At 32.5% G+C, this 25,237-nt stretch overlaps 3 protein-coding genes across 7 annotated transcripts in view; 2 read left to right on the forward strand and 1 right to left on the reverse strand.

Annotated features, from left to right (window-relative positions):
- The first annotated feature begins 2,044 nt into the window (after positions 1 to 2,044).
- Positions 2,045 to 2,617, forward strand: LOC123689598. The gene has a single exon (XM_045630535.1). The coding sequence runs from the start codon at positions 2,096 to 2,098 to the stop codon at positions 2,543 to 2,545; it is 450 nt and encodes a 149-aa protein (XP_045486491.1). The 5' UTR covers positions 2,045 to 2,095; the 3' UTR covers positions 2,546 to 2,617.
- On the reverse strand, positions 2,542 to 5,648 carry LOC111002409 (elongation factor Ts, mitochondrial). 5 transcript variants are annotated; one of them, XM_022272570.2, is made up of 5 exons: positions 5,297 to 5,455; positions 4,957 to 4,995; positions 4,436 to 4,585; positions 3,761 to 4,012; positions 2,542 to 3,124 (listed from the first exon to the last, which is right to left on the reverse strand). In XM_022272570.2, the coding sequence occupies exons 2-5, from the start codon at positions 4,984 to 4,986 to the stop codon at positions 2,606 to 2,608; spliced, it is 951 nt and encodes a 316-aa protein (XP_022128262.2). In that variant the 5' UTR covers positions 4,987 to 4,995; positions 5,297 to 5,455; the 3' UTR covers positions 2,542 to 2,605. The 5 variants fall into 5 exon arrangements, with proteins under 5 accessions (XP_022128262.2, XP_022128278.2, XP_022128273.2 ...); XM_022272586.2 differs by lacking the exons at positions 4,957 to 4,995; positions 5,297 to 5,455 and adding an exon at positions 5,531 to 5,648; XM_022272581.2 differs by lacking the exons at positions 4,957 to 4,995; positions 5,297 to 5,455 and adding an exon at positions 5,526 to 5,641.
- Positions 5,649 to 6,277: 629 nt separating this feature from the next.
- The window catches only part of LOC111001996 (dynein axonemal heavy chain 7), a 52,574-nt gene continuing 33,614 nt past the window's right edge, over positions 6,278 to 25,237 (forward strand). Inside the window, exons 1-30 of the mRNA XM_045630565.1 lie at positions 6,278 to 6,512; positions 7,146 to 7,350; positions 7,673 to 7,808; positions 8,038 to 8,204; positions 9,007 to 9,160; positions 9,429 to 9,578; positions 9,941 to 10,132; positions 10,483 to 10,611; positions 10,839 to 11,086; positions 11,526 to 11,747; positions 11,904 to 11,985; positions 12,287 to 12,411; positions 12,752 to 12,929; positions 13,357 to 13,478; positions 14,171 to 14,455; positions 14,550 to 14,672; positions 14,793 to 14,946; positions 15,955 to 16,181; positions 16,584 to 16,728; positions 17,110 to 17,238; positions 17,607 to 17,769; positions 18,424 to 18,539; positions 19,323 to 19,482; positions 19,929 to 20,065; positions 21,230 to 21,460; positions 22,079 to 22,244; positions 22,911 to 23,056; positions 23,920 to 24,045; positions 24,303 to 24,425; positions 24,978 to 25,138. Of these exons, the coding sequence (XP_045486521.1) occupies positions 6,293 to 6,512; positions 7,146 to 7,350; positions 7,673 to 7,808; positions 8,038 to 8,204; positions 9,007 to 9,160; positions 9,429 to 9,578; positions 9,941 to 10,132; positions 10,483 to 10,611; positions 10,839 to 11,086; positions 11,526 to 11,747; positions 11,904 to 11,985; positions 12,287 to 12,411; positions 12,752 to 12,929; positions 13,357 to 13,478; positions 14,171 to 14,455; positions 14,550 to 14,672; positions 14,793 to 14,946; positions 15,955 to 16,181; positions 16,584 to 16,728; positions 17,110 to 17,238; positions 17,607 to 17,769; positions 18,424 to 18,539; positions 19,323 to 19,482; positions 19,929 to 20,065; positions 21,230 to 21,460; positions 22,079 to 22,244; positions 22,911 to 23,056; positions 23,920 to 24,045; positions 24,303 to 24,425; positions 24,978 to 25,138 (4,922 nt within the window). The 5' untranslated portion in view covers positions 6,278 to 6,292. The remainder of the gene's footprint in view (positions 6,513 to 7,145; positions 7,351 to 7,672; positions 7,809 to 8,037; positions 8,205 to 9,006; positions 9,161 to 9,428; positions 9,579 to 9,940; positions 10,133 to 10,482; positions 10,612 to 10,838; positions 11,087 to 11,525; positions 11,748 to 11,903; positions 11,986 to 12,286; positions 12,412 to 12,751; positions 12,930 to 13,356; positions 13,479 to 14,170; positions 14,456 to 14,549; positions 14,673 to 14,792; positions 14,947 to 15,954; positions 16,182 to 16,583; positions 16,729 to 17,109; positions 17,239 to 17,606; positions 17,770 to 18,423; positions 18,540 to 19,322; positions 19,483 to 19,928; positions 20,066 to 21,229; positions 21,461 to 22,078; positions 22,245 to 22,910; positions 23,057 to 23,919; positions 24,046 to 24,302; positions 24,426 to 24,977; positions 25,139 to 25,237) is intronic.

The raw sequence follows: 25,237 nt of genomic DNA on the forward strand, positions 1-25,237 counted from the left end.
GAGTTTAAATATAAAAACCGTGACTAATTATAAAGAGGAAAGATTAATATGTAAGTATGTTGTAACGAATTGGCTCAAAAAGTACTGAACCAATTTTACTGAAAATTTGTGAAAATCGTTAAAAAAATAATCTTGAAACAAACTATACAAATTGTATGAGAAAGCGATGCGTTTGTAACAATAATTATACGGGGGATGAGAATGTCAACCAAAAGACCAATGAAAATCCCAGGATACGCGCTTTCGTCATGACGCCTACATGATGATATTGTCGTAAGTTCGTTTTATAGGCTTTAGTGACTTCAACGACCATGTCGACGGCATTACATAATATATAGCCTTATACTGTACAGTAAATACAGTATTAAGCAATAACAATAAATAGATCAACAGTACAATGGATACGCTTGAGCAGCCCATCTATCAAGGACAGTTACAATTAGGTATTTGAATTCACAACAAAAATATCAATAGTAACGGATGCATCGAATTAGTACACCATGAAGGTTATCATTTAATTACTCACCCATATCAGATTCCAAGGAGTAAATATTCACTAGTAAATGTGGTAAAAATATTTATTTTTTTATTTACATGCATGGGCAAACTCAGACTAAAATATATAAAATTACATAAAATACAATTCAGTTATTACCAAATGCTTTTTTTTTTATAGAACAGGGGACAAACGGGCAGGAACCTCACCTGATGTGAAGTGATACCATAGATAGATAGATAAGAATTGGTACGCTCTTTTCTTGAAGGTCCCTAGAATTGGTTCGGAAATACTTCAGTGGACAGCTGGTTCCTATGTTGTTTTGGCAAAGTAAACTTTCAAATTTCTTGCTCTTCTAGAAAATAATAACTAATCAGTAATTGTTGATGCTTTTTTTAAATGTATGTACCTACATATAAATCTAAAGCTTGGTTGACCGTCGAGTTTATTATGTCCACCTACATTTTTTGTTCCTGTTTTTGTTTTGTAAATTTTATATACGTACCTACCTACATCTGTTTTCTCAGTAAGCGAATTGTTGTTCATAATTCATATGAGAAATAAAGTTATTCTAACCTTACATATTTAAAGAGTACATTCAATTATGTTATTAGTATTCTAAAAGAAAAATAAAAAGATAGCTGTATTTTTTATATTATGAACCTTATATGAAATTGGCGTATTGTACGGAAGCAACAAAAAGTAATTACATAAAAAATATTTTTTTATAAAATAAAAATAATCGAAGTATGTACAATAGATGCATTTTGGCATCTTATATACGTAGGTAGTTCAATAATCCTTTTACTAAGTCTCTTTAATATCTCTGAAGGCGATTTCGACTGGATTAGAGTTGAATTATTTATATTATAAGAATTAATCCATATGTCGAATTAAATGGTAATCTGTTGGAGCAAGGTCCTAGGAGAACGTTGGATGTCATAGACATTGTATCTTCTCTAATCTGGTAGAAATCTGTTGTGCAGTGTCTGGTCTAGCGTTTGACTAGTGCTGGCTGTTTAGCAGCTAGCTTTTCACCTTGATTTACAGTTGCTGACAATAAATATCTGTCGTAGTCGTCTGGCCAGATTTTCAAATGCTGACAAGTAACTCTTTTGAAGTAAATTTTTGCTTGGAACGATTCGGCTGTTTCGACTGGAAACAGCGATGAACGCTCTCGATAATCATACAGGATCGTGACATCACAGTAATGATTCGAAATCTCTTTATTTTGCTGGGTTAGTGATGGTCATGAACATCATTTATCCTTCGAGCCGTTTCTGCAGCGCTGGTGCCACGGTGGAACTCGTACTGGTAAATGACGCGGTATTTTATGTTATCCATTTTATAAATAGTAGAGTGCAAAGAAAAAAATTGAAATGGAAACTTGAATAGCTGTAAAAAATGGAGCCAAACCTAACCAAAGAGGAGATATTTGTGATCAAAGTGGCCAGTACGACAAAACGTCACTTTTGTATGTAAGGTATATATTTGTATAATTTCGATCTTTTTAAAACTGTCATTGATGACACAATGACTTTGACCGTCGAAAAATTAAGTATTTCTTGATACGTTTTATATTATAATAAAAATTTAATTATGTACACCGACGAAAATTCCGATAAAGAATGTGAATTTGACGAAATTAGTCCCGAAGACAGTCCGAATGTTACAAAGAAATCATTATCTACCGTTGGCTTTAGAAATACTATGGAGAATCAAGCGCGGCCGATGGCTCTAAGAGCCACTCAGTCTTTCACGGGGGCAGTGGAGGAGTTACGGCTTGGCTCAAATTTCCAGCGAGTAAACCTTTCAAATAGAGTTACACCCATCTCCAAGTCAACACCTGTATGCCCTTGTGGATGCCTTTTACGGCCAGCTGTAAGAGGCCCTTTCCGGACTAGAGAAATAAATACCTTAGCACTTCTCGTTGTTGCACCGGAAGTTCTAAACCATCATGGCTACAATTTCGAACCGAATCAAATCGCAATGTTCTGGAAGAAAGATTGCAGGAAATTTCTTTGGAAGGGGAAATCAAAAACATATTGACTTTTTATTTTTTGGAGTTTATTTAAAATAAATATCTATTAAGACCAACAATATCTACATCTACTGTAATGTTTGAACGGTATCCAACGGTTGCTTTTCTACACCTGGTAGAGATTCTTCAGATTCTCCACAAGAAAACCTAATGTAATCGATAACTTCAACTTTGTTTTCATCGAGAATCTCTTGGACCGTGTATGAAGGATCCAAAAGGTACTCCTGGTAAATGAGGCAGACTTCATCATCAGTATTCTTGGCTGGGGTGTCATTATCCTTGTCACCGATTTTCAAAGGTGCACAACCGACAATGTGTTGACACAATTGCCTTCCTATGTCTTCTTGATCATTTGGTTGCTTATAGGCTAATAGGGCTCCATATTTTCCTGCAGAATATTCAGATGCGACAGCCGGTGCTGGGTGGGTGTAAGCGGATATTTTGACATCACTACTGTTGGCTTTCCAGCACTCAGCGCGTCGAAGCACAGCATTTTCCCCAACAGATCCAATAAAAAGTGCTAGGATTTCAGATAATTTCTTACCATCAACATTCATATTGCCAAGTTGCTCGCTGTCCAACTCCATCTGAAATTTCAATAGTTTCGTTATGCATTTAAAAAAACTAGCTGGGACCATCGTATTTTCTCACTGTGTGCACAATAGGATGGATGATGGAGGATGTACACCTCAAGCCAGAATCAAGTAGCAGACTCAGAAATCTACTTGTGACTAACGCTCCACACTGGCTTGGCACAAAAATGATATATACCTTCTTCATGAATCTATCGAAATAAATTGCATGTAGTACTTTTCAGAGACAGAGAGATATATAAATAAAACATTGTTGAGGCAGCACTCTTAGTAATGTTAACTTCCTTTGCAAGTCAGTTAATGAAAAAGAAGAAATTATTTTTCGGATATATAGACTATCGCACTCAACGTAATAAATCTAAAAAATCTAAATGCATTCAATAGAATCAGAGGTTACTGCGTACAGTCCTACTCATTTTACCTCATAACAGTAGTTGAGAAATCGGAAACAGAAACCAAGGAAAGTTATAGTTTTTATATATATAGTATGTGGATTTTATTATGGATTATTTTATTAGAAGCTAGCAGATAGAAATCTTGCTAATTTTATGGACAGTTATTAGGTAAACATTTTTACACATTAAACCTAAAGTTAACATTATTCTGATAAAGGTGGTAAATGGTACTTACTTTTGTAACAGGACCCTTAGCCTGAAGGTTAGTGTGAGAAAACTTATAACATGCAAGGGTTGCATCTTCCAACAATTTCTGAAACTTCTCATTCTTTGCCACAAAGTCTGTCTCACAATTGAGCTCCACTAAAGCTCCATGGCTTTGGTCAAACTTGACTGCAACTAGCCCTTGGAGTGCTTTTCTCCCAGCTAATTTTGTAGCTTTTGCCCAGCCCATGGCTTGAGCTTGCTCATTTAGCCATGCCTCCGCCTGTAATTATAAAAACAAAGTTTTACAATTATGCATACAAACAAGAAACAAGGTTATTAGATAAAGTATAATTGGTTTAATTACAAAGAAAGAGGGAATAATAAAAATTTCTTAGTCATAAAAGTCTGTTTAAATCTTTCACAGTTATGCCCACCTTCAAATTTTTTTAAGTAACAAAATATGTATCATAAATGAAGAATAAAAAGACGTTTTCTTAGTACAACACCCTTACATACTGTAAAGTTTTAGATAAACCATTTGAATAACTCTGATCCAAAGTATTGATAGCAAGTATTTCAAGAAAAGCTTAATTGTACTTAATATTGGTGTGACATTAATATTCAATATTAGTTCTTTAATGAAAGTATTTACAGAAATAAAGATATATTTGCAAGTATTTATATGATTTATTATAAAATATACCTTATCAGTGTCATTATTGTGCATTTCAAGTGCCTTCTTGCAATTAGCAATTGTATAACCAGTTTTCTTCCTCAATGTAGCCAATAAAGAAGACTCAGCAGCACGCCAACTTATACTAGTGTGAATACTTCTTACCAATTGTAATATCATCTGAAAAATATTAGTTTCTATTTAGTAACATAAATATTGAATTAATTTGTTAGTAAAGCTAACATTATAATTATTTATGTTTTATAAATTATAAAATTTAAAAAGTCATAGCTAAAAGATTAGCAAAACAATCTAAAGTTAAATTAATTCAATTACACAAATTGTAGATAATTTTTCTTGCTATAGCTTTATCTTTGAATGGTGTGAGATGATATACAGCTATGCTTACAACAATAACTATGAAATGACATCATCGGTTATTAAAGCTACTGCAAGGCCAAAACTTCACTATCAAACAGTGTAACAGTTTTGTTTAGAGCTTCATGCATGAAACAACTGATTTTTAAAACTTATTATTGTTGTGTTGTTACCTTTGAATGGAACTTTATAGTTTGTTTCATTACATAAACCTATAAGGAAATGTTAAGATGAGAGACATTTTTATTACAAATATATAAAAAAAAAACATAATTTTCCATAGAAACTACTATGACTAGTTGTCTCTATTCTAATTTCGTAATCCTGGCTATCGGTAATGGAAAAAGACAATCTTTCTGTTGTCATGGTAAAATCAATAAACAGTATTTTCAATACCTAGCCTTCGTTGGCTAGGTCCTAAAATGTATTAATTTAAACACTTTCCTATAGTTATTGAATAAGTTACATATTTTTCGTAAGTTTCTTAAGTGGGATACAATAATTTTAATTTACCTTTATCTTGCCTGTCGTAAGTATACTTTGATGGTTAAAAAGAAGTAAATATGGCTATTTTGAATTGTTTGTTGAGATATTTTCGTTTTATGCACTTATTAATGTAAACATAAATTTATTTGTTTAAAAATAAGGTTAGTATTTGGCAATTTTATTTTTCGTGCGATTTTTGACAAATCTAAATTTTTTACAAAGTTTTAGAAGCTGTTTTAGGATATTGACAGTTTACCTTACATCAGTTGTATATTAAAAGAATGCTGCGACTCCGATGTGCGACTGCCGATAGATGACGATTAGGTTTTAAATTATTTTTAATTCGCCTTTCACAATTATTAAAATTCCAGTCTAGATAGGCCCTAAAATGTATTTATTATCTGTTCCGTAACCTATACAATTTCTTAATCTGTGCTCCGTCATTTGGCGCCTAGAATTCAGTTACAAAGCAGGCAATATTCTACTATTATATTTTTCTATTCTATGTATCTGGTTTATATACCAAATTAATTAGCTAGTGATATAAGACGCGCAGAAGTCTTTTTTAGGTTCATTCGTTTTATTTACAGAGTTATTTTTTAAAACATGTGTTTTAATAGTCCGCAGTGGGAAGTGTAGTAAAAAATTTACAGGCTTTATTTGTGTAATTTAAAATATATTTTTAATAATATGTATACATATATTGTGCTGCCATATACAGTTGAAATTGTTGTCACTAAAAAGTATATGTGATCTAATTGATTGGCATTTGGCATAGGTAGTTACTATATAGACAGAGTTGCTTAAATTTTTCAGATCCATTCGATGATTAGTTTTAAATTGCAAGGATATTGTAATTTAACAGTCGTCATATAACATCGACTGTTAAATTTGATACATTTGTATCCAAATTAAATACTACTGGATTTGTAAATGTATTATAATGTATTATATAAGTACATCTTATATTTATTTCAACATGGAGATCCATTTAATTTTCAGATCGTAGGTAAACAGAAAAAAATGCAGAAAAATAAACCAACGCGTAAAAAAAGCCAATCTGCACCGTCAACGTCGGATGTTAAACTTCCAAAGATTCCAAGGATAAAAATGCCAGACGATTTTAAAATACGAACACAACCACTGTTTTCACTCCCTGAAGAGGTCTTGAAATTGCCTCACCCAAAAACAAAGGCTGCCAAAATTCAGGCATCAAAAACGGCTGTTAGGAAGAAATCTAGTGGTATGAACTTATTTTTCTGCTCTCAAAATTTACACATAGCCGAGGCTTGTCAGATTTAAATTTTTAACCGACGACAAAAACACTGAAGAAATAGTTCATTTTGATTTTATTATTATTATAGTTTTTTTTATTACGAGTGCCAAATAGTCCCTTTAGAAACTTTAATTGATTGAGATGGTCTTATGATTATAAAAATTTAAGCTTTAAAATTCTGTAATTAAATTCTACTAAATTTTTTATGAAATACATAAGCATATTCTGGGCCACAGTTGCTCATTTGACTCGTTCGGTTATTTACGAATTTACATCGAACGTCTGCCCGAAGTGGGATAGTCGAGTCACAATAGGGAATAAAATATATATTAAATAAGTTGTAACACATGCGCACGGGCATTGCCTTTGTTTAACTTTAAAGTTATACAGTTTATGTAAAGTCAGTAAAGTGAAATTATAGTGAATTAAGTCATAATTGGAGTGTTTAATTCCCTACCCTAAGAACTACATCAGCTAGTTTTTTTACATAATAGCCCTGTATTTGGACGGTCTATCATGAGCGTACTGATACAGTAATATATTATAATTGAGTGTAAGAACGTGTAGATATTTATGTTCAATCTACGCAAAATATTTCAGTAATGCAAAGTTTTACTGCCATGAGAAAGGCCCGAGAGGAGTTCAGGGCAAAGTTGATGAATTTGATTTGTCAACCCGCGCCAGGGGAGGACGGAGATACAATACCCTCAGCTGAGGAGAAGAATATGCTTCGATATTATTATTATCTACGTTATGGAATTGATACAATTCATGTTGCGCCCCTTGATAACAGAATTATTTTACGGTAAGAGTAAGCGCGATATAAAAAATTAACTCCGTTTAATACTAACTTTTATGTGTAATCATTAAATAAATGAGGGTACTCACTCGTTTCCCATAGTGAGGGTAGTCAATTTTTACTTTAACTATTTATCTGATATTGCGAAATTTGTTTTTTATTAGGTCTAATTCTTATTGATTAATTGCTCATATTACACAACTTGCATCAGATTTAAAGATCTGCCAAGAAACTTTCCAGTAATATTTTTGGTAGAACTTAAGATAAAATTGGGATCTTCGAATACATTTTGGAATTCGAATTATAGCATTTAACCATGATATTTTAGGGTACACAATCTAATTCCGGCAAAACTGAAAAAATGGAAAGAGACGCTTTTTACGAGTACTGATGAGATGAGAGAAGATTTCATGATGAGTATGAAGAAAGCAATCGTCGACTTTGTCTTGAAAGATCCTAATACGGTTCGAATTATTTTTGATTTCATTCGATTATAATATACTTTTCAATCCATATATTTTATATGAACATATATAATCAATATATTTATTACATATATTATATATGTACTAAATGTATACAATAACTAAGAATTTTAAATATCCGAATATTTACTTGCGAACACAAATTTGTTATACAACACCATTGCAAAAGATAATTTATATTAGAGATATATAAAAAAAAAACTATTAGGAGGAATCTCTGGAAGAAGAAGACACACCATTAAAGCAGGAACTGGCAAAGAAAGATGATGCTTGGCGAAACCGTTATGCCGTAGCCAAGAAGTATGTGACGAAGAACCTTCATAGTGTCAACCCTTGCATTGCACAGGTGCTGCAGATATGGTGGAAACAATTCAAGTGAGTTTATTTGATATATTTTATTTATTTTATTTTATTTTATTTTATTTATTTAAGTATTCCTACAGCTAATACATTAAACAATAACCAAACAATTACATTACACACAAAAGCCAAAACGGAATACACATATAAACAGAAACATAACATAACAGTTTTACAAAGCACAGAATCGAGATGGTAAATCAAAACATATATTCAACATGAAACAACAAACAAAGCCATTATTGGTAAAAGTTACCTGAATTTTTTAAAATATTTTTTAAGAATTTTTTAGTCACATTAAATATATCGATTTGCTGGTAATTTATGTTGTAATCTGTAGGTATGCGATACATAACCGAGTTTCGTAAATAGTTGGTCTTACAACGAGGAATCCCGAATAATTGGATTTGCCTTGTATTGGGTGATGAAGGGGTCTTAAATAGTAAAAGCGATAACAAGTCAGATTATATATTAGAAACTTTTGAAATATTTACAATACTGGCTTTCTATATACGAGTATGTCAAACATAATATTTTATAAGTTTTTCTGGAGATTTTGTGTCCTAAACACAGAACCATCCAAATTCAATTTTGAGGAATAAATTGTATTTGTGACCCATTTTACCATTTTTGTTGAATTTAATCTCGTTAAGTCAAGAAAAGCAGTTTTATATTGTATGAAAGTTGTTACTAATAACAATGTTCCAAATTATATTCCTTAATATAAAATAGCGAGTGTTGACAGCGAAATAACAAAGAAAAATAAAATAGCATTAAATATTGTAAAATAAAGTGTTATGAAAGAATTGCTCCATAGCGATCTACGTCTAATAAGCATGAAGGATATAAGGATGACGAACGAAGCATATGAACTACAGGATTTTTGTTTTGTAAGCAAGCGACATATTGAGGCCGCAGGAAACGTGCTTTCTATGCAGTGGATACCCACCGTACAAGCTGTTTTTCTTCAGGTGTGTTATAATAGAAAAGCCTTTTAGTACAAACGTTGTCTAAGAGTCATGCAGCTGGTAACACTTCATCTAGCGAATTATTAAGATCTTTAATGTCCCTTAGATAAATTATTTGCAATTCTTTAATTTCCATTTTCCAGAGTTCGTTCTCTAACATTTTTGAATATTAAAGACTTCTAGCGAATTTTGCTTTTGAGTCACTTTTTGGTCAGTGCCATTCATAGAACTTGGAATATAAACTTCAAAATTATTGAATATTATTTTGTAGGGCAGTAAAAAGCGGCAAATACCGGAACCAAAGCATGTGTCTAAAATGAAACATTTCTACAATTGCCTGGCGTGTATTATGGCGTACAATTTGCAGACACTCTGCCTGAAATCTATGAAGGATTTCACCGAATATATCATTGATGTTGGGGTAATTAAAACTTATTTAGCTAAAACTAATTTTCTTAGAGAAAAATGTTTATGATTTTATTTATATTTCAACAATGCTTTATCCTAAAAGACTTTTCCTGTTTTCCGATCAACAAAAATCGAGATAGATTAATTTTTAATAATGCTTTGTTAATGGTTGAAAAGAGTATCTAAATCATTTGTGTTTTAGAATTATATCGTGAGGGTAAGATAAAATCATATTATCATTGTGTGTATCAAAAAGTGCAGGGTACAAAGCGTAGGATTTTGTTAGCTGTATCATACTTGCTCTATTAACCGGTATGTAAATTAATATGGATGACATTTTTGATACATGGTTTGAACTGGGATGTAATTTATCAGGGTATGAACCAAGGATTCGTAATAAATCTGACATTCGCGAATGAAGCTATACAGTTCGAGCCGTCTTTCAAGCAGTTCAGAGATCAGCTGTGTCTTTTATATGACTTCATAATAGACGCGTGCAGACAATGCCCAAGACTTGAGACTCTTCTGTACCAGGACTACGTTATAACGAGTAGAGTAACATTACGTGTGAGTAAATTAATTCAACTTGCTTAAAAGTATTTTTTACTATATAAAATTGCATTATCAATGTGCTATCAAATCTAAGCTTCTTTTAATGCGGAACAACAAATCTTGATGTTTACATTGTTGACCTTAAATCTTAATTTATACTCTATAAATTAAATTTTAATATCTGATATGTAATTTTTGATAAATTGTCTAAAACCGACGTAACTACACAATAACTTAATAACGATAGTGACACCCTTTCCAAAATCACGTATTGACACCTTCTTAATCTTAATCTTAACACTTAAGATGAAGCCATTAAGAATACTGTTCCCTCATACCTAGGTGATGATCATGAACCTTTTCAGCCCATTATTGATAACGATCTGGTAGAGGGTTATAAGAAACTTATAACAGATCTAATAAATGAACAAAGGATTGGACCCGAATTGAGGGTTCAGGATTTTGATGATTACGTATGTTTGCTTAATGGGGAGGTAATTCTTTTAAACTATACATTATCTAGTATTAGATTTCGAATATCTAATAATTAAACTAGTGTTACTTAAAATTTGGAAAATTTCGTATAAATTTTTGCTTTCTATTTCACTTTTATCATAGGAAATTTAGTCTATACGTATTTGTTATTAAAGTTCATAACTAAGCTAAATTATTCTTGGGTTCCCAAACAAAAAAATGGATTACGGTTTTTTTTTATGTCTAGTCATCATCAAAAGTAGAAAACTTTATCAAAGCGATACCAGAGAAGACATTCGAAGAGTATTGTGCTGAAGCAGTAAAATATGTGACTCTTGCGAAAGAGATACCTTCGAAACTCGAAGGGACAATAGTGATTGGTATGTTTCGGATGCAAAGGGCGGATCTTATTACTTCTTTGAGAGGTGCGGCGACGAGACTTGCAAATACTTTACTTAGACGTATGACGGAAGATTACCAGAATATGATTAGATCGTAAGTAAATTTTACATCAGATTTATGAGTTTCCTAAGATAAATTCTGAAAATTATTAATCCTTATAGTGTACGTTTTACACACGGTTAGCAGAAGAATTATTCATATATTTAGTATAAATATGAATGTACATACTTATTAACATATTTCCTAAAAAAAATTTTCCTAGCAATTTTTTTCGTTTTATGAAATATCTAATCCAAACAAGTATTTTTTCATTTGGTGTGGTGGTTGATTTTGTTTTTAATTTCTCCAATGCCAGTTAGAATCCTTTCTTATCTTGTATATATTTCTATGTCTGTTTATATTTTGGTGTCGAGTTAATAAGTGTTTCTTAAAAAAATAGTAGATTTTGTGTAGAATTTCTGAAATACTCGTTCTACCACAAATAGAATAAGTACCTATCCTATTAATAATAACATAAGAAAACATTTTTTAGTATATTTGAGGAATACTCGACAATTGCGAATACTTTATTAACACCTCCCCCGGATACAGCTGCTTTAATGGACTTAATAGCCTATGGAAAGAAAGTTGAGGATGTTATGTTAGACGATATGGAAGATAAATTACGAAATGTTTTGCGTTACATAATGTTCCTTGGCGATTATACGGTGTTCACACCGTTGGAGATGAAGGCGAACAATCAGAGTTTTCATTGGTGGGTAAAATAGTAAAATAAAAGATTTTTAAAATATATTTATTTACCTAAATCATTGTTTGATTCAGTAGTGTCAGTGGTTGTGGAAACGTCAATATTAACGAAATTAGTGCTATATGTTTTATTAGAATTTGGATTTATTAAGAAATCTTCTAGGTACGCTCGTATGCCAAGTGTCATAGAGGAAAGCAAGGTTATATGCGATCAGAAGAAAATTGAGTATCAAGAATTGTTGAAGGTATTTTTTTTATCTAAATATGAGATGATCTAAATTTTAAACTCACGAAATTATCTGAATAACTTGTTTTACTCATCTAGCTCTATTTAGTCTCTATTAATATCCCTTTATTGGATTGGTATCCAGAGATGAAGAGAGAAGATGATGAGAAATGAGGAGATGAAGGCAAACCACCAACCAGGTTTGACTTCATCTCCATTAATGCTATCACGTTAATATTATTTATGAATCCACACATTTATTGAATCACAGTAAAGTTGCGATGAAATTTAGAGACTATTTAGACATAGTTCTTTTGTAGGTTCGTATTGCCAAATTCATTGACGACTTGGATGTGTACGAGTTGCAATCAAATGAACTTCAATATTGGGGAGACATAAATGAACTGTCTAAATATGTCACGCGGGCTCGCCGTTTGGACGAAAAGTAAGAAAAATATTTGTGTCTTGCGAAACAAATCATAAATTCCCAGAATAATAAAAAAAACATGCACTATACGTACGTTTCCAATAAAACATAATATCTTTCGGAAGAGGAACGTAATATTACTTATAAAAAAATCTATTACTGTACTTTTCTTATTACCCGCTCTACGCGAACCGGTATTGAAATATATTGGAATCAATTTAGAATTAATTTAACTTTTCTAACGTTCATAAGTGTTCTTGTTTACTTATATAAATAAAGTTATTTTGACTTTGTATTTATTTTTTAATAACAAAATTTCTATCTATAAATAGGTATACTATATTGCATTGCCTTGCAGATTGTCAATGGCGCTAGTGAAAATAGACCAATTTAATGAAGAGGAAACATCATTTGGTTGGGAGGTCTCTCAGTATCCCAAGAGGAAGGCTATCTATGACAAGCTAGTGCCATTTAAGAAATTATTTGACGCCGGCTATGATTTTCTTGAAAAGCATCATAATTGGATGAAATCTAGAGTGAGTTTTAGAAATTTTACTTTTGGGAATTAAATATCATCTGGAGACAAATCGAGAGAAATAGTAGGACAGTTATGTGAACTAATAAATTTTTATTTGCTACGTTCATCAAGTCACATTTTTTATATAAAGTACTCTATTATTTGTTGAACTATAATGTCGTAACAGTGTTGTCATTACAAAAATGTATGAACATGACTCTCTCTTGTCTCTGACTTACCGTGAAGTTATTATATATATATATATATATTTATTAAGGTATATTATTATATATTTATTAAGGTAATAATAATGCTGATTTCTTCTATCTCTTACTGTAATTTTTTTTACCTTTAAATAAGCTTTAATCTAATTAGTATTTTGGTAAGGCGTTCGAGTCGGTATAGCAATCTAACGATACTCGTATCCTATATTTACTTTCTTTCAGGTGGGTAGTTTTGATCCAGAAGATATTGAAGGAGATGTTAGTTACTTCTACAAGATAGTTTATAAGCTGGAGAAATCGTTCCAAGAAGTTCCTGCTACATTTGAATTAGCCCAATCTGTACGGTCCGTATCTAATGATATTGAAATAAGATTTAGTATATTTTTTAATTAGTAGTTCTAATTGTTATGTGGAGGTAATAATAAGCGAAAACCCTCTTAGTCTTACAATTGCACATTGATATTACTACATTGATTTAACGATCTTTGATACAACAACACCACAATATATTAATTTTTTTTTTGCAAGAATATGGTACAAAAATGTTATGGTGGTACAATCTTAAGTTCGCCACGTCATAAATTTGTCTTACAAGAAATTTAACATAGAAGTTACAACATTATAAGTCATATCATTATAGTCAATTATTGTAGTGATAAAAAAATAAATATCACATAGTTAAAGTATATTTTTACGTTATCTTATCAATATAAATTATAATGTGCCATGCAAATAAGCCTCAATATAATTTAAAAAATTTACAAAAATTTGCACATTAAGTCAATTTTAAAAAGAAGAAGTACTTCTGGTACAAAGATATTTTCAGGTTTTTGGTAAATTATTACAGACCTCGATTGTCATACAAAAGGTGTTTTCTTCAATATCTATTCCCATTGACTTAAAAATATTTATGATTTTGTGAATGAATGAATTATTTATTTTAGCATACTCCTAACTAGTTCAACTTTTATACGAAAATAAATCCGTGGTAGACAAATTAATTTTCAGATCTAAATTTGTATTTTGACCTCTACAGGCACAAAATGGAAGAATTCAAGACACATATGCCAATCATTCAGACGTTGGGTAATCCAGGCATGAAACCACGACACTGGGAGAAAGTATCTGAAATTGTGGGCTTCCCAATAGTAGTCGATGAAGAGTTGTCACTAGAAAAAGTTATTGATTTCAACTTAGTAGATTACATTGAGAAGTTTGAAAGTATATCGGAAGCTGCGACTAAAGAAAATAACTTAGAAAAGGCTCTCGATAAGATGATGAAAGAATGGGCCGATCTTAAGTTCGACATTCTGCCATACAAGTTAGTACATTTGAAATAATGGATCTTGAAGCTTATTTATTTTCTAAACAGTAATTTGATAATTAAAACAAATTTACCAAACTAATGATTTCAGAGATACAGGAACATATATTTTATCAAGTGTGGATGAGATACAGTTGCTGTTAGATGATCACATCGTCAAAACACAGACGATGAAGAACTCGCCTTATATTAAACCATTTGAAGAGATTATTTAGTAGGTTCAATTTAAAATTAATGTTTGTTTTGTTAACTTTCAAAAGAAAGATACGTATTTGCTATTTATAACTATATTCAAATTTTTTAATACTGGTCTAACAAAAATATATTTTAATAGCGATTGGGAAGGGAAGCTGGTCCTTCTACAGGAAATTCTTGATGAATGGCTCAAAGTGCAAGCGACGTGGATGTACTTAGAGCCCATATTCTCTTCGCCAGATATTCAGCAGCAGATTCCAGAGGAGGGTCGCAGATTCAGTGCTGTAGATAAAGTAAGTGTATCTATGCTGATTTTTCTTATACCCTCAAATTTTGCTTTGTTATATTAAAGGAACTTGGTAAACAATATTCCAAAATATGTTTCATATTTTTATTTTGTATTTGTTGAATCTGAATCAAGGTTTTTCTTGAATGTGTGAACCTCTCCAAGGTTTCACGGAAGTATAAATCGTGATCGTATATTGGATTGTATTGTAAGAGGCAGGATGGTGGTGATCTAACCAACGAAAGGGAGGATCTCCCTTTTATGGGCCTAGTTGCTAAGTTCGAGAAGTTCTATATATTCGCAGTATATAAAAAAAACTTGACTTATTTAAACCTAATACTTTAAGTATACTTTCACAATATCCGGATAAGTTTAAAATAAGCTTTTTATTACTTATTGGTTAGATAAACTAGTGCCTGTTGCGTTTCACGACTGTCAGATAGCGCTATTCGTCATGAAATGCGAAGTTTCTTATTCGGAACTTTTATCTTTCGAATTATTTATGTGTTGCATAACTATTTGGTACTTTATCCATACATTGTGGAACAGACCCACTGTTAACTGTATTGTAAACTCTCGTTTACACAGAAACTGAAAATGTTTAGAAAATGAAAAATGTATGTTGAAAGTTGCCAATACTTTTATTATTTTTCAAAGTAATCGCGGTTCCGCTCTACACATCACCACTAAGAAAAGCAGTGGGCGCATTCTTTGTAATATCGCAAATTACGACCGAACGCGTTAGATTCATTTTCACGTGTCACAAGAGTTTTAGATTTGTCGCCAATTCACAAAAACAAATGACAAATGAATGCAATACGGGTTATCTGCTACATTAGGTCACCAAAGAATTCTAAAATTGAAATTCAAAAAAGTTTTCATTATTAATGAATCTAACTTGCCAGTTCTAAACTTTCCAGTGTTACCCACGTATATGAAATGGAAGAAAGCTGCCCACGTCAAATAAAGCTTTTCTTTCTTGCTAGTTTAATTAAGTTTATTAACTCGATTTTAGATGTGGCGTGAAATAATGAAAGCCGGATTCACGGAACCTCGCGTCCTAGACGTGATAAAGATAGAGAAAATGCTCGACCGCTTGAAGAAGTCCAATAATCTACTGGAAATGGTACAGCGAGGCCTCAACGCGTATTTGGAGAAGAAGAGATTGTACTTCCCAAGATTCTTCTTTCTGTCTAACGATGAACTGTTGGAGATCCTGTCGGAGACCAAGGATCCGATGCGGTATGTGATCATAGAATTGGCATACCTTTTCTAGCTTTTACATATGATATGTATGATGTCAGGTCTTTTAATGTTTGTCTTGAGTCTAAGGCCCGTATTCATCTATTCGATCAAAACTATTGTTTAGATCACTATGACGTTTTGGTATGACTAGCGCTGTGGAACACGTCTACGTCACTATATTATGGTGAACCAGGGCCAATTACAACCACATTACACACTTATAATGTAGCTTATTCCTTTTTTTTCCATATTTTTATTTCAATATCTTTTTTGATTATTACTAATATTTTGTCTTTCGTTAGTAATAAATGTCTGTCTGTATACGGTCTGTACTTGCCATTACTTCTTTCTCACTTTATGAGATCTGTCTGCCTTTTTTGTCACTGATTACAATTGCAGTGTCCAACCTCACCTCAAGAAGTGTTTCGAGGGCATAGCAAAGTTGACTTTCACAGAAGAAATGGTTGTAACTCATATGCGGTCTTCTGAGGGAGAAATTGTAGAACTTACTATGACTATCAATACAGCTGCTGCTAGAGGCCAAGTGAGTCTATTTCGTATTTTTTTTTATTGTATAACTTTGAATATAGTTTTTTTTCTGAATTTCTGTAGAATCCGAACGGAGTAGTTTTTAGGGTACTTCATGAAAAGAGTGTACCAGTTCTTAAAAGGCTGGCAACGCACTTGCGAGCCTTCTGGCCTTGAGAGTGTCCAAAGGTGGTGGCATCACTATACATATATGACGATTGAGTAGAGATTTTGCAATCGGGTTTTTAATTATTATATCTACATATTTCTATCCCTATTATGTATAAGCTTAAATTCTATTTTATACTGTTTGTGTTAAAATTATTTATTAGCTACGAAAGACGTACTACCTCTACTAAAACTAAGAGATAATTTCTAAAATATTTTTAATTAATAGGTAGAAAAATGGTTGCTAGAACTAGAAACAGCAATGAAGTCCTCAGTACACCATTGTGTAGCATTATCGTATGATGACTATTTGAAGAGGCCCCGAGAGAATTGGGTACTCATTTGGCCCGGACAAGCGGTAAGTATTTTAAATTACTACTGGTTTAATGTAATTTAAACAATGCAAGATTTTATAATTGTTTAAATATCATATTCCTATTTAATAGTCAGTCGTATATGATACATTTGTTGCCGTTTCATTATTATATCTTTTTTATTACGTAAGTAAAGTTTTATTAGACCGGGGGAATTTTAAGTTGTGAGTGATTTCAAATATGTATACACTTTTAATTAAATGCGTTTATTCAAAAAAATCTTGCATTTAATTTCAAAACTTATAATTATCCTGACTTTTTCACAAACAAATAGATGAATTTACAAATTAACGCATTATAACTTTACTGAAGCTTTTGACAAACTATGCCATACATATTTTTCCAAATGTAGGTACAATGTATAGCAATGACTTTCTGGACGTCAGAGGTAACAGAAGCAATACACATTAACGTCAAAGCCATGAGGGCATATTGGGATAAGTGTAATTACCAGATATCCAAAATTGTGGATTTGGTGCGAGGTGAACTGAGTCTTCAGAATCGGATTACGCTGGGTAAGTTGAACATTGATTTTTGATGTTGATGTATTTTGTCACTCGTGTCTACTTATTAAAAATAACATTTTTTCTATGCATTTTATATTAAATATTTTTACAACAAATACACATTATTCTAGGTAGGTACAATTAAAGCCCAGTATTAACTTTGAATAACACTATACAGCGATTGAGATTCTGTTTGCAGTGTTTTATTTTTCGACCACGCTATCAGGCTCGTATACTATGGCTACTGATATTTAGAGACTTCAAACAAACAAACAATATATCTTTATTCATCTAAGTAAATAAGTACACTTATGAATGTCAAAAAAATTAAATTAATTGTAAATTTACATTTACTAACAGTTAGCAAGTCAAGGGCGTAGAGCGGGCAAGAGCAACTTATGTTTAGATCGCAAACAAAGGTCATTAAGGCTATAACTGTCCCTATTGATAGTTACAGAATACCAGCGCAATTCAGCTACGGTTCAATAAAATTGGAAAATGAACAAAATTTTGCCAAAACCGATTAAAAAACAATATAAATTTTGCTGGTAGTTTTCATTTAGTAAATGAAGTTTTAATAAAGCAAAAATAAAGGGTAATTATAAATTTGTAAACAAAGATATGGCTATATATAAAAATTATAATTTGAAATTTTGGTTTAAGGCGCTCTGGTAGTGTTAGACGTCCATGCTCGAGACGTATTGATGGAGTTAATTGATTTCAACGTTCAACAAGATAACGACTTCAACTGGCTCTCACAAATTCGTTATTACTGGGAGGTGAGGAGTTTTACAACAAACGACTTCCCTTTATTTTGATAAATTGAGAGATGTAAACTTGGCTTGGTGATTCATTAATGTAATTTTAAGAAATCGTGATATATTTGAAGAATATAAAGATAATTGAAAATAATAATTATTATTATTCCAATAACATAATACAGGTGAGCCTCCCGCCCGTTTGCCCCCTGTTTAGTTAGTAAGTGCAACATAAGGTTGATTTTAGTACCAATATCAACAACAAAAAAATATGAAAAAACTGGAAACAATTTGGAACTGAGTAAACTCATCTATTGTACGAAGGATACGCCCAAACCCAATAACCTATATCAATCCATTTTTGACCATCTGAGATAGGTGTATCTGATATCTTACTCCAAATATTGATAAAAGTGTGCCAATAACCAACGACGGATTGATATCAGATAAGAGATCGATCGACTGTGACGGTCAGATTTAAGATTGTTTTCAATCTGAGATTGTGGATTAATTATTGGGTTCGGGCGTTAGGGTCTTTCAAAAAAGGAGCGTATCAATCTTGAAAGGACGGTAACACACTTGCGACGGGAATTGTGAGTGTCCATGAGGAGGTATCAATTAATATCAGTAGAGGCTCCTGACCGTTTGACTCCTATTTCATAAAGATCAAAATCAGTATCATGAGCAGTCGGTATTAGAATTTAATAAATCTTACGATAGTCGTTAGTGTACATCGTATCGTAGCGAATCGCCTCGAACTGACTGTACAAAGATACTCAATCTTCTACATTGCTATTTTATTAGGAACAAGAGGAAGACCTGAGCTGGCAAATAGCCACAAGGATGATAAACTCCCAGTTAATGTATGGTTATGAATATTTGGGTAACACGGGACGTTTAGTCGTAACACCACTTACAGACAGGTGCTTCAGAACTTTGTTTGGGGCGCTGCATCTTAATCTTGGTGAGTGGCCAATTATAATAGAATATTTTGATTTGTCTTTTAAGAGACGAGTTGTTTAATGTTAATAGTGTACATAAAAAATCTTCAACTTCCTTCAAATACCGTCTGCCACCATTTCTGTTTGCCACCATTTCTGTTTTCCACCATTTCAATTTGCCACTATTTCTGTTTGCCACCATTTCTTTTTCCCAACTGGGAATCTAGCATATGGTTTAAAACTATTAATGGTTTGAATACAACCATTGTTAACATTTATATGCAAAAATCTATTTCCTATTAGACCCTTCGATACTTAATTTATATGTTCCCTTTTATAATTGGATTTTTGCTTCCATACACAACATTTGTTGTATTATTTTAATAGTAAAGTCATTTGAACACTGCTGTAACAGCTGTCATGGATCTTTGATGTAAACCATAATATAAATTATATAAATGAATTTAAGGAGGAGCACCTGAAGGCCCGGCTGGTACTGGTAAAACAGAAACAACAAAGGATTTGGCAAAAGCTGTAGCCAAACAGTGTGTTGTATTCAATTGTTCAGATGGATTGGACTATATTGCGCTTGGGAAATTCTTCAAGGTAAAAATCGCATAAATGTTTATTCAAACGAATCATTGTTCTTAGTTTGTAAATTTCTGGAGGCTACAGAGAAAGATTTTACTATCCTTATCCGCCGAAAGTATTTAAGCTGATAAATATGTTGCAGCCAAGTATCTTAATGAGCCGTTCAATTAACTGCCTAGCCTCATAACTAAACAGCGCCGTTAAACTAGCGGCCTGAAATATATTTATCCATTTGATCAAAGAACTAAGAAAATAACATGCCTGTTGATTGTTAATTTAAATTTAGTTCAACTTTCTGTCAATATGGCGTCGGCAAACCACAACTTTGTAGGTGTTTTCCAAATCTTAATTAATCAAAACAGGACTATAATAATGTGCATTTAGCTATGACTGAATCAAGCAATAGCCAACCAGTTTATTAAATGTTGCTACAAACCTTATGGCTAAATGTGTTTCAGGCAGCTAGTTAAATGTCGTTTTTTAGTAAAGAGGCTAGGGTGTTAATTAAACGGCTTACTAATCTAGTTAGCTTGACATAATATATACCTTTAACAATTTTTTGGGAAACTAAGAAAGCTTAGTTGTTCTGATTTATTCATTACGTATAATAATTATACCCCTTTTAAAAATGCACACTGTTTTACAATTACTTTAAGTTCTATGTTCTGAGTATTCATTGTGTAGAATTCTGACAGCTATCGTTTTTTGACATGTCAGAGATTACAAACCTTTTTAGCCGGGCACATTTTTCAATGTCAAGAGTCTAACCATCTGAGTCTATAAATACATTTTATGTGTTCGTGAATGTATCCATTTTATTAAGTACGGTACTCCACATTAAAAGTAGTTTTACGGCGAGTGATAATTGCGTCCATTCTCATTACCAACAGTAAAAACACACAAGTCAAGATAAAAAAGGTGGAAACCTGTAATTAGTAGTAGTGATGCCAGCTAAAGAATAAAATAAAGTAATTAAAATTAATTCGATATATTGATCGTGATATTAATTTTATTTTTATTTTTGTATCCTTTTATTTAATGTACCTTTTTGTAGGTTAAATATAAAAAATACGTAGCATTTTATTTTTTATTGTCCTCAAACGGGTCAAATTTCTTTTTCCGTTGAAAACTTTTTTAGTAACAACGTTAGCAACAAAGTTTAAGCAATTTCTTTCTCAGGGTCTGGCATCTTGCGGTGCATGGTCATGTTTCGATGAATTCAATCGAATCGATTTAGAAGTACTATCGGTGGTTGCGCAACAAATTCTTTCAATTCAGCGCGGTATCAACTCTGGCTCAACGGAACTGTTGTTCGAAGGAACTCTTTTGCATTTGGATAAGAGTTGCGCCGTATTCATCACTATGAATCCTGGTTATGCCGGGAGATCAGAATTGCCTGATAATTTAAAGGTTTCTATGATAATTACTTAATATTTTGAATCTAATTTTATTAACTCAACTAAAGCTTTCTCTTATATGTTTTATCATTTAAAGAAAACACTTTTTTACGGATTATAGTTTTGTATTATTGTATTTAAACTTATAATTATTTAGACACACTTAATTTTAAATTTAAACCGACGTTTCGCGTGCTTTACAGCGTGCATGGTCACGGTGACTGAAGACAAAGGTGTTAGATGTCAAAAAGTATCACAGCTGTAGAAAATGTTGTATTATGTGTATTTATTTCCCCGGAGTTGGTATCGACTAAAAGATGTAGGGTTTCTGCAGAAATTGTTCACGGTGTCCTCCATTGTCGCGGATTGTTTGTGTTGAGATTTTAATTTGGATATTATTGGATCCCAGGTGTTTGATCATTTTAGGCCGTCCTCTCCATTGAAATCAGCGTGGTTTTTGATTTCAATGGCTTCGCGTACCAATCTTGGGAAGAATCTTTTTTCTTTCGCAAGTACTTTCGGTTGGTGAAAGCGTAATACATAACTATAATCCGTAAAAAAGTGTTTTCTTTAAATGTGTAAAAGTTATGTTAATAAAAGACAATACTATGTTTTATCATATTTTTCCTAGGCATTATTCCGTTCTGTGGCGATGATGGTACCCGATTACGTTTTAATATCGGAAATTGAGTTGTACGCTTTTGGATATTTGAATGCTAAGCCTTTAGCCGTGAAGATTGTAGCCACATACAGGCTTTGTTCAGAACAATTGTCCTCACAGAGTCATTATGATTATGGTAAGAATATATGTATAAAAATCAATAATATCAATAATCTATATTATAGACTTATTACTAATTTGTGAATTAAGCGATCTGATGTGAAGTATCCGACAAAGCTGTCGATTTCTGTTGAACCCTTCGTTTTATAATGTAAACATTTGTCAGAGTTTCAGGTATTGCTTAAGCGGGACTAACCGTGTTCCATCAACTCAAATAATAAATAATATAAATAAATAAATAAACACTATCTAAAGGTCAGACTGTAAATTGGCTTAGTTATCCAAGTGGAGTTCGTTTGTAATCACTACATAGTATAAAACAAATTCGCTTTCTCTGTCCCTATGTCCCTTTGTATGCTTAAATCTTTGAAACTACGCAACGGATTTTGATGCGGTTTTTTTAATAGATAGAGTGATTCAAGAGAATTTTATATGTACAATGACATCCATTAAGTAGTGGAGAAGTACTGTTATTTTTGAGGTTTCTAATGTGATGTCGTAAATAATTACATTTTTTCCGCTTACATTGCAAACGCAGGCTGAACCCTACGAGTTTTATCAAAATAATGTACTAAGTATTGTACACAGTTTTTCTGTAGTGTATTTAGTATCAGCATTGCACCCGTGGAAAGCCGGGGCGGGTCGCTAGTTCTTTATAAACTGAAAATGATTTCATTGATAGGAATGCGAGCTGTAAAGTCTGTATTGCGAGCAGCTGGTGCTTTAAAACTTCGTTATCCTGACGAAGATGAAGATGTGATACTGTTGAGATCAATCAAAGATGTCAACTTGCCCAAGTTCTTGGAGCACGATGTACCGCTATTTATGGTAATTGCTTTATGTAAAATCTAAATTTTGACATGACATAAATTACATAGGAACACTTTTATTCAAAACAAATAACATTATACATAAAAATATATCTAATAACTAACCTTAAAATTTAACTATTAAAAAATATTATTAAAAGGAGTCCCTTTAGGCAAGGTTCCGAAGATACTGGCAGCGTTCCCCCTTTGAATAGCTAGACTAATTCTTTGTGCGTGGTAGCTGCCAGCTCTTCGTTCTCCTGTGATGTCGACTAACCTTTTTGATAATTCCCTAACACGCTAGGACCCCACGGACCAAGGGTCTCGACACCGAATGGGACAAAATATTCAGAGCCTAGACCCCTGTATGGTTCCATGAAGATTTAAATTTTACTTGAAACTGAACAGTCAAGTTCACTTTCATTAGTTATTTGAATTGCTTTATTCGATGTATTGTGGTTCTGTATCTGGCGTAAGAGACCAGAACGAATTTAGCATTGCCAATTTCAGTAAATAAGTCTACTACGCACTTCCATCGCACATCAGCGCTATGGATATTGATAATATTGCATTATATTTCGTCCTTAGTAATTTAGTAATAGAATTGTCTCGCCACTGGCTTTTCAAACGAATCACCCGCTGGAATAGGAAAATGTTTTTTTTTATAGAACAGGGGGAAACGGGCAAGAAGTTCACCTGATGTTAAGTGATACCGCCGCCCATGGACACTCTCAATGCCAGAGGGCTCGCGAGTGCGTTGCCGGCCTTTTAAAAATTGTTCAAACTGTTTCTTAGATTGCCTAGATTTTTATTTAAGCAAAAATAAAGCTTTTAAATATTTTTTTTTGTTATATTGATAAAAGATGCTGATAATTTTTGTAGGGTATAATCGGAGATCTGTTTCCTGGTCTTCCATTACCACAGGCTGGTCTTCCGCATCTCGTTGCGTGTCTTAAAGAAGTCTGCGTGCCTCTTAATTTGCAGGCCAACGAGTTCTTTGTTGAAAAGGTTATTATGTTATTTTTGTTCTACAATTGTTCCAGATTTAATCAATTTCTGTAAAATATTTTTTTTGGTGGATTAAATTTTCAAGATAAACTGAATATGTCGAAGTTACATATTATATTAATAATTAATTGTCCTTATTTAAATGAAGCCAATGAAAAGTCTTGGAAGTCAAATCTTTGATTACACTATTGCCTCATATTCTGTGAAAATTTGCGAAATTATAACTGGGTAATGAAGCTAAAATTTTTGGATTATAGGTATTACAATTGTATGAGATGATTCTGGTCCGACATGGTCTTATGCTGGTGGGTTTTCCATTCTCAGGGAAAACTAAATGTTATCATGCGCTTGGACATGCTCTGGCAGCTGTATCGGAGAAGGTAGGAACATTGTAATAAATACGTAAAATGTATGCCGTAGCAGAGAACGTATATTAGTATCATTTATCATGCTTTGATTACAGCTACTACTTTTTTGGTATTTTTTTTTAATTTCCAAAAACAAATAATATAATCATAGGTAATAGACCAAATAATGTTATATAATATGTATGTTTGTTGAAGCTGTCTTTCCTTCTATGTATTCATACTTTCACGAGTATGTTTTCTACTACTAAGAATAAAAATACTGGACGCTTGGCGGAACTATGCGACTTTTTCGATCCAAAAATTCCATATCTACTCGATTCCGAGGAAGGTTCTCATGTCATTTTCATGTGAAGTAATACTGATGGGGCATAACAAGATATATAACCTTTAAAAAAATTTTTCTTTCGCCTTATTCTAACCTTGGAAGAAGAAACGACACTAACAATAGAAAAATTTAAATTTTTGCTATAGCTAACTTCAGGGTGTCGGTTTTTTGTGACGGTGTGCATCGCTAAAAATTTACTCTCATCATTTTTCCCGAACGTGTCAAAAGTTATATTTTAGGGTCTTATGGATGAGAACGCAGTGGAGTGGACTGTGATAAATCCGAAGTCTATAACCATGGGCCAATTGTATGGACAATTTGATCCCGTGTCCCATGAATGGTCTGACGGCATCTTGGCCGTTAGTTACCGAGCTTTTGCCGTCTCCATTAATAATAACAGGTTTATTACTATTTATTTTATATGTCTTGACAATGTGAGAAATCCTTATTAAAGCATCAAGTGCACGTAGAGATAAAAACTTTGTTATGTGACTAATTA

The sequence above is a fragment of the Pieris rapae genome, chromosome 12 (genome assembly GCF_905147795.1).
Source record: "Pieris rapae chromosome 12, ilPieRapa1.1, whole genome shotgun sequence".
NCBI classification, from domain to species: domain Eukaryota; kingdom Metazoa; phylum Arthropoda; class Insecta; order Lepidoptera; family Pieridae; genus Pieris; species Pieris rapae.